Genomic DNA, 9,511 nt, shown 5'->3' on the forward strand with positions numbered 1-9,511 from the left:
AAAGTATCTATATCCACAGTAAAGCGAGTCCTATATCAACATAACCTGAAAGGCCGGTCAGCAAGGAAGAAGCAACTGCTCCAAAACCACCATAAAAAAAGCCAGACTACGGATTGCAACTGCACATGGGGACAAAGATCGTACTTTTTGGAGAAATGTCCTCTGGTCTGATGAAACAAAAATAGAACTGTTTGGCCATAATGACCATCGTTATGTATGGAGGAAAAGGGGGAGGCTTGCAAGCCGAAGAACACCATTCCAACCGCAAAGCACGGGTGCGGCAACATCGTGTTGTGGAGGTGCTTCGCTGCAGGAGGGACTGGTGCACTTCACAAAATAGATGGCATCATGAGGCGAGAAAATTATGTGGCTATATTGAAGCAACATCTCAAGACATCAGTCAGGAAGTTAAAGCTTGATCGCAAATGGGTCTTCCAAATGGACAATGACCCCAAGCATACTTCCAAAGTTGTGACAAAATGACTTAAGTAAAACAAAGTCAAGGTGTTGGAGTGGCCATCACAAAGCCCTGACTTCAAACCAATAGAACATTTGTGGGCAGAACTGAAAAAGCTTGTGCGAGCAAGGAGGCCTACAAACCTGACTCAGTTACACTAGCTCAACAGGAGGAATGGGCCAAAATTCACCAAACTTATTGTGGGAAGCTTGTGGAAGGCTACCCGAAATGTTTGACCAAAGTTAAACAATTGAAAGGCAATGGTACCAAATACTAATTGAGTGTATGTAAACTTCTGATCCACTGGGAATGTGATGAAAGAAATAAACGCTTAAATAAATCATTCTCTCTACTATTATTCTGACATTTCACATTCTTAAAACAAAGTGGTGATCCTAACTGAGCTAAATTCAGGGAATTTTTCCTTTGATTAAATGTCAGGAATTGTGAAAAACTGAGTTTAAATGTATTTGGTTAAGGTGTATGTAAACTTCTGAATTCAACTGTAGGTGTTGAGACCTGATTAGAAAATGGGGTCGCGAGAGATATAAAAATGGGGTCATGGTAGGGATGTTAACGGTTAACTGTTAATTGGTTAGTTGGCGAAAATAAATTTGACCGGTCCTGCAATCGGTCTATAGAATCATTTGCATAATTTAGAGGAAGTAAATTGGCATGTGTGTATTTTTGTTAGTCGTCATGTATCTTATCACATATGCACAGCATACAGAGCCTAGTTTGAGGAGTGGAATGGCCCATCACTTGTCAGACAGCAGCTCCTCAAAAAGCTGGTACTAGAGTGAAATGTGCTTTTATAAGCCCAGTCATTGAGCGGAAATAACAATTCCAAATGTAATCGCGTGTTAAAAACTGTTTTGATGGCCACGATTAAAAAGAGATAGTATTTGTATTTCTCAATCTCAACTCGTAATTAAAGTGCTACTCCCATTCACCATTTGAGTGCATAGGCTATATAGTCAACGGTAGGCATGCTATCAGCGAGTCACCCACCACTTCGCAATGTGAGCTTGAGGCAGTATAATTGTTTGAAACCTGAACGTTTTACTTTACTTCAAATAATGATGAATGTCTTCCCTTGCTTCAAAGTAGCCTAGCCAAAATCCAACCATAGAAACGTGGAGGCAATTATTTTACAGAGACTTCCTCTTGCCATTAACCAGCATTTCTCTCCTGTTCTATTGGTTTTCATATGAACTTTCTTTCATTGTCCAGAAGCCAAAGGCACAATCCTAGTCATATTAGCAACCCATCATAGTTGTTGCTTTTAGAATCCCCCTCTTTCTAAGAGTCTCTGTCACTTATGGAAATGCATGCTTAAGGTGTGCTGTTTAGTAGGCTTGGGCGGTGTACCCTATATACCGTATACTGTGGTATTTGGCAATAGCCACGGGATCGTATTTCAATACCATTGAAACTATTTATTTGAATTTCTTCAATAAATGTTCAAATTTGTGGCTACTATTACAGTAAATACCTGCAGTCAAGTTGTGCAATACGTTAGGAGATAAAGCTGATAGGTGAAATGAAGAACACTGTCACATTATGAAGCTTACCATAGTTCCCCAGAACAGTTGATCCAGTCAAGTGTTTGTTTGTAAATAGCACAACAGGGGAAAGTGGGAGAAGGTGAGTCCAGCTGTGTATTGACAGGGGTCGCATTTTATATTGAAAGTGAACAGTGTTTTTTTGCTTCAATAGAGTGACCAGGGACATGCAACTACACATTAACGCAACAAATTCAGCAAAAAATAGCTTCATTTTCATCAGATTTACATTTACATTTACATTTAAGTCATTTAGCAGACGCTCTTATCCAGAGCGACTTACAAATTGGTGCATTCACCTTATGACCTCCAGTGGAACAGTAGTGCATCTAAATCTTTTCAGGGGAAGTTAATCCTAGGTATTCCTTAAAGAAAGGTGTCTCCGGAAGGTGGTGATTGACTCAATTTGTTCCACCATTGGGGGGGCCAGGCAACTGGGCTTTTTCCTCAGTGGTAGGGAGGCGAAGGCCAGAGGTGGATGAACGCAGTGCCCTTGTTTGGGTGTAGGGCCTGATCAGAGCCTGGAGGTACTGAGGTGCCGTTCCCCTCACAGCTCCTGTTGTCATCAGATGACAACAGAAGTGCAACGCTAGAAATCTTACAATGAAAAGGCAAGGTATTTTTTTGCAAAGACAATGCATGGCTATCATATTTCTAATATTTATCATAGAAAGAATGTAGCCAGCTACATTTCCTAATGTTTCGCTTGAAGTTAATTTAGCATTTTACCGGAGAAAAGTCAGAGTGGTGTTGATAGAATTTCCATTTGTAAATTCTCATCTGAGTGGAGAAGTGCAACTGAAGCACAACATTTCTCTGATGCTGAGCAGAAATTACAATAAGAGGCATTTTAGATCTGCGTTAACAAAAAGCAGCAAGATATTTCTTAGGCGTTTTATATTTTTTCCATGCGTCAAAATCGATCTAATTTAAACTTGCTAGTTATCTAAGTAAGTGGCTGAATTAATAAAGTGAAGTGGCATCCTAATGTGTTAACTTTCTGCAGCATTTGAAAAGTCAAGGCCCTTTGGATGAGTTCTTTTTATTTCCTTGCATTTTTTTAATAATCTGTTCTTGCCCTGTCTATGGAAATTCACTATTACTTGTGCTAATTTTGTTAGCATTCTGGTAATAGACGACCAATGGGCTCCCCCTTGTGTACTAAGCCAGTAATACTGTAAATCCTGGGATGAGACAAGGACTGTATGACGATATGAAAATCTGGATACCCCCCCAACCCTACTGTTCACAACTGTGATTTCACGCAAATTGCATTTTGGCAAATGTTTACAGCAGTTGCATGTTCATATATAGGCTATAGCCTTTTGACTAAGGCAATAGGCTTGCTGTAGTTGCTTGTTTTGATGAAACTCTTAATGAAAAATGTCCTTTCTTTGTACACCTGCAGAGTATTTTCTGTTGGTATTGTCATTTTACTGCTTGGTAAACATTTAACCATTTGTTGACCGGTTCATGAGGGTTGGTTAGTCGGAAGCTAAATTGAACGAAACCCCTGAGCTAATGTTTATTGCAGACATCAGATAATAGCTCCACCTTGCCCTCTGACCACATTACTTCGGCTACACCTATTCAATCATTTCAAAACATTTTCATAAGGGTCTAGAGACTGTGATTAAAAATGACTGTGGTCTCTTACAATAGCCCTCCATTCCCCTTTACCTGAGGAGGTAGACCGCCCGCTCAATGTCATTCAAATCCTCGTCCACGGTCAGCTTCTCTATCTCTTCAGCAGTCTGAAAGTAGAACAGTAGACAGAAGATAATGAGAGATTAATCAGTTCAAGCCAAATAAAAACAGACATTGGACAACTTTATAAAGGACACGTCGCCATCTACAAAACCACTGTGCTGCCGCTCAAATCGATAACTAAGTAACTTATGAGGATGCTCACCCACTAGGCACAAACGTCAATTCAACCTTTATTCCACATTGGTTCAATGTCATTTCATTGAAATGATGTGGAAACAATGTTGATTCAACCATTGTGTGCAAAGGGACTCCATTATGTGAATGTGTGTGTGTGTGGGAGGGAAGGTTAACTACATTCTGTCTGCGTCTGTCGCTTCACTGGCTCTACCACTGTGACTGGGCATCCTATTGTACTAGTAATGACCTGTTTACCCAGACTTGAGTGGGGGAGGAGGGGGGCAAATTCTGGGTTGATGTGGTGAGGGCTGGACAGGATTCTGATCATGGTTCTAAATTGACTCAGCGAGTCATAAGTAAGGGGGTTGCAGTGAGGCACGACAGACTGACTGCAGTTATTTCTCTCTGTCCCTGTTTGCTTGCGTGGGAGAGTGTGCGTGGGGGACCAGGGGGAGTGTGGGTGTGTGTGTGCGTAGTCTCTTACGTTGAAGCTTCTCTCATTATCTGAGCCGCCTCACTCTGGATCCTCCTCGACACAGAAAAAAAGAAAGCGGAGCACAGAAAACACACGCCCACCTCTGAAGCAGCAGCCATGCATACAGAATAAGATAGTTAAAGTAGACTAACCCTTTCCTCACTACCTCACTGTCAGCCTAACAAGTATTTAAAGAGAGGAAGAGGAGAAAGATGGGACTCTAACCCTTTATACATTCCCTAAGGTTGTCCATGTTTTAATATCACATTTGCACCAAGAGGATCCACAAACTACAGCAGGGAGAATTTAAAATAAAATAAAAATGCTTGCGGGCAGCCTCTTGCCAACCCCTGAACTACAGCATAGAGGAGGGTGACTATTTTTGATGGAGAGGAAATCCTCGACTGTTCTGCAGATACTGTCCGCAGTGGAGGAGCGGGCAAGTGAGGGGGAGAAAGAGAGCCAGTGATGCAAACAGCTGACAGAAGCTGCGTCACAGGAGAAAGCAAACGTGTGGGCAACCCCATTACATAGTCGGTTCTTGTAGTGTTTTCTGCTGCATTCAAAGCAACTGGGAATTCGGAAAGCACCATTCAAGACAACTGGGACTTGTGAAAAAAAACTAAGTCAAATCATAAAGTCAGTGATCTTCAGGTCGGAAAGTCGGACCTCTAGAAAGCGGCCAGAGTTCCTGACTTGAAATTCCAAGTAGGATGACCGTTCAAAACGATTTTCCCAGTCGGAGCCCCCGAGTTCCCAATTGTCTTGAACGCATTGACGTCGACAGTCGGCGATTTCCGAATTCCCAGTTGTTTTGAACGCGGCTTTGGTTCGTGCAAGTAGCGATTTCACAGGGGTAGCCTACACTGATGCTGAAATGATAACTGTCGCTGCCGTGTCGCCAGGCTACAGTGCGATAGCATGTTCCATTGACTATTTGTGCGAAGAACTAAAAGTTATGATATAGGCTAAGTCATGATAATGGCTAAGTGTAGGCAGGTGCCTATGTTCTGCTGTAATAAAGCAGAACCATAACTAAAAAGAAAAGGAAAATACAAATGACAGATGAAGGTGACAATAAGCATTGTCAACATAGCTACATATACATTTTCATATACATATAGGCTATTCGTAACATTAACAAACCTAGGCTTTGATATCAGAATATCTAATCATAGCCTATAATCCTGTTTTTAGTGATGTGTGAAATTATTTCAATTACATTTCTACAAAGACAATTTTCTGAGAAAAAGGCATACAAAACATCACGCGGAATATAGTGAACAAATAGTAGAAGATCAATATTTCAAACATAACGTTAGCTATGCACTTTCTTGTCAAATACCTTTAGACTCCTGCGTATAGGTCTTTCGATGAATGTTAAGTCTTGTAGATCGTCTACCTGACCAAACAGGCTGGACTGGTTCAAAGTCATTTTGCTGACGAACATCTGTGTTTTTAGTCTCCTTTTTGGAACAGCTGTCGCAAGTGTTAAAGCCTTGTCATGGTCATGGCTCCAAACTGTGAATGTGTAAGATGAATTCTTTGATTTGGGGAAAGCTGATCCACCCACGAGAAAGCTTATTTGATGTTAGCTAACGTTACTGCCTTGGAACTTGATGGGTAGCAGTGGTGATAGATGATGCTGAGTAACGTTAGTTCCAAGCACATCCGAAAAGCATGATCATCTCCCTCTCTGATTTGATAGCTTTCTATCTATGTTTAAATAATGAAAAAAATGCTGTAGTTATGCTTAAATCTCACAAGGTGAGATGTCACCTAATATCCCACCTTGTCACCTACTATCGCAAACAGTGATGCACTCAATTCCCACGAAAAGCTCTCATCATCAACTGGTTTGGTTTGGCTACCTAGCTAGCTTTTTAGAATAACACGACCTACGAGCGTGCTAATGTTCCCTGGTGCACTTAGAGACGTCGTTTATTATCTTGAAATAACTAGCTAGCTACAGTACTTCATAGCAGAAGTAATGTTTCCAAGTTCACTTCCTATATTAGAGTAGTTTCGACCTGTTCCAAGTGACAGAATGATGAAGTCCTTTTCGATGGATGAAAGTGATTCATTGCTGCTGACTAATAAACAGCTGAGACAGACTTAGCCAAAGCAAAACTCTACATGTAAACCGAAAAATAGTTTGCCAAAATAGCTAACGTTAGCTAGCTATCTCACAACAACATAACTACCAACGCTAAGCTTTGAAATCCATCTACCCACAGTTGTTACCTATCAAGATTCAAGTTAGCCTACAAACGTAACGTTAGCTAGCGAAAACGTTAATACTGTAGCTAGCTAGCCAGGTTGGAGTTTAACTGAAGTGAAGTGAGTAGCAGATTATGCCCTTTCGCTGTGCTAAAAACATTACTATCAACAACAGAAAAATATAGCTCTACTCCAAGCTAACAACACGATGTTATAGTTTACGTGTTCATTTGCCAGACACCTTGAAAATCTCTCTCTCGGCCCTGTAACGTTCAACATAATCCACGCACACGCACATACTGTTTACACCATGGAAACGCACTGCAGCGACTAAAGAGGTTTCCATGGCGACGACATGCTACAGTGCCTGGCTGAAAGAACGTATTGCACCTCTCATCAAATTCTAGTCCAGTACCAGCTATAAAAGATTGAAAATAGTTCGATTTGGTATAGAAGCGTGAAAATTGCCACACTTGTATACTTTTTTTGCGCTGAAAAAACCCTGATATAATACAATTTCAGCAAAGCCTCTGGTCGGCCTTTAGCGTCATCTGTACGTCAATGTGAAAATGCAGTTACCTGCTTTTACGTTTTGGGTCTAGATCAGCCTTTCTTAAAAAGTAATGGCTCACGATCCAAAATGGGTCGCATACCTGTTAATGGTGGGTCGCCACGTGTCCGAGTAAATGTATAATTATCTAATTGATTACTGGAATTGATTTGGCCATGTGCAACTGCACTCATTGTTCAGTGCGCTCTATGTTTAGCAGCGGTCTCTGCTAAATTTGGCAGCTGCGCAAGTGGGAGATGCCCGTGTGCTTCGCGGTTTACCAGATCTTCTTTTTTTGCAGTTTTCTTGAAGATCCCTCCGCGACCCACACGCTGCAGCGCTGTCGTTCAGCAGCAGATGAATCGCTGTCAGCCACTGATTTATCATTCCCATTCGCCATCACTCACCGCTGTCACCAAATGGACTCAAGATAGCCAGAAGTTCTGACTGAGCTCAATCGTCATGAAACGCAAATACAGCGATGAGTTTCTCTCTCTTGGTTTCATACACACTTTGAGAAATAACAAGGAGCACCCACAATGTGTTTTGTGGGGGAAGTGCTTAGTAATGAGCAGTGGCGACCCGTCATTCAGGGCATTCAGGGCAGACATTCTGTCGCTGTACATTTCAAAAGTGCTGAACACATAGTTATTTTGACTAAGTCCGTTTTACTGTAGTATGTCTTAATCTAAATTATGGAATGCCTCTTATCTGCTCATCGTTCCCTTATGCCATAGTTTGTATATCTCAATTGTCAGTAGAAACCACATTTGTTTAAACAAGTCAGCCATATCAGCTATGTTTTTTTTAAAGACACTAAACAAGGCTGAATTAATTGTTTCCCTGCCAGACAAGGCTCCGCTGATAGTCAGGTGTAGCGGTGGTAAGGATTCACTCCACTGTGCTGGAAAGCTCTGCTGTTGGTACAACTTTATGCAGGCCATAACAGTTTGTGGGCATCGCTTTTTGCCGTTATAGTGCAGTTAATGTATTGTTTAGTGTTGTGTAGTGTCTTTGCTGGCATGGAGCAAACTTTTATTTTTTTTGCCCCATCATGATTTGCATGCTAAAATCGCCACTGGTAATGAGTCTCTCAAAACAAACAAACAAACAAACAAATAAAACGACACGTCCTGTACAAACATCCACAGCATGACGGTAAACCCAGGGAGTTATTTTAGAACAGGGCAGAATGCTTCAGGAAACAGTACTTCGACAGTGGAAAAGAAAGTCAGTTAGCAAGGTATTGTTGTCATAGATTGGAACTGTTGCTGTTGAAATACAAGTAATCCTTTTTATTCTGAACTGGAATAAAACTGATTGAAGCAAGATGCTTTTTGAGGCAAACACACTCATGCAGTTCTGTGTTGCTCATCTACAGCAGGAAGTGGTCTCCTGCCTGACTGCGAAAACAGTAGATGTTCTGATCCAGTTTGGCACCACATACCTATGCGAGCCAGGGTTCTCAACTCTGGCATACTTCAAAAAGAATTACAGAAACAGACTCAGTGCTGAGCATGACCTCCAACACTGTCAAAACCCAGAATAGACGTGTTTGTTGAAAACTTCAAGCTGTGTGATTTTATCGATCAGTTTATTCCAGTTCAGAATAAACAAATAGTTATGATATTTTAACAGCAACAGTTCCAACCTAGACTTTTTTTTCAACAATACTTTCTACAGTAAGATGTACAGTAGGCCTGATCATTTTTCATGTGTACTGTTACTGAGCCTGTGTGTGTTCTGTTATACTGTGTGTGTTCTGTTATACAGTATATCTGTGTGATGTAATCAAGCAGTTTATTCCAGTTCAGAATCACATTTATTTATTGTATTTTAACAGCAAAAGTTCCAACCTAGACAGATATATAAGAGTGTTTTTAATGGGGAAAAATAAACATGAATAGCTATTTATGAGAATTTAATTTAATTGGTATTTGTTTTTGTCTATATTGCATTTGTTTAAGGCATAAGGGTAATGAAATGTACCAATATTTACGCATTGTTGCATATTTTCAAAAGCGGGTGTAACGGTCGTCGTATGAAGGAGAAGAGGACCAAGGTGCAGCGTGGTATGTGTCCATATCTTTTAATAAATAACTTGAACACTGAACAAAAACAATAAACCGACAACCGAAAACAGTTCTGGCTGGTGCAGACACACAACAGAAAACAGAAAATAATCACCCACGAAACACAATAGAAAACAGGCTACCTAAATATGGTTCTCAATCAGGGACAACGATTGACAGCTGCCTCTGATTGAGAACCATACCAGGCCAAACACAGAAATACCAAATCATAGAAAAACTAACATAGACAACCCACCAAACACACGCCCTGACCATACTAAAACA

General features: G+C 40.8%; 1 protein-coding gene across 5 annotated transcripts in view; it reads right to left on the minus strand.

The window, feature by feature from the left end:
- Window positions 1-7,085, minus strand: part of ppp4r4 (protein phosphatase 4, regulatory subunit 4) — a 118,591-nt gene extending 111,506 nt beyond the window's left edge. For 2 of the 5 annotated variants that reach the window (XM_029631592.2, XM_029631588.2), the window contains exons 1-2: window positions 5,730-6,971; window positions 3,703-3,776 (exon numbers count right to left, since the gene is read on the minus strand). In XM_029631592.2, coding sequence (XP_029487452.1) covers window positions 3,703-3,776; window positions 5,730-5,834 — 179 coding nt within the window. In that variant the 5' untranslated portion in view covers window positions 5,835-6,971. Of the gene's footprint in view, window positions 1-3,702; window positions 3,777-5,729 lie in introns of all 5 variants that reach the window. The other 3 variants (XM_065008830.1, XM_029631591.2, XM_065008831.1) reach the window with 2 other exon arrangements.
- Between the last annotated feature and the right edge of the window lie 2,426 nt (window positions 7,086-9,511).

Source organism: Oncorhynchus nerka, linkage group LG24 (genome assembly GCF_034236695.1).
Source record: "Oncorhynchus nerka isolate Pitt River linkage group LG24, Oner_Uvic_2.0, whole genome shotgun sequence".
NCBI lineage: Eukaryota > Metazoa > Chordata > Actinopteri > Salmoniformes > Salmonidae > Oncorhynchus > Oncorhynchus nerka.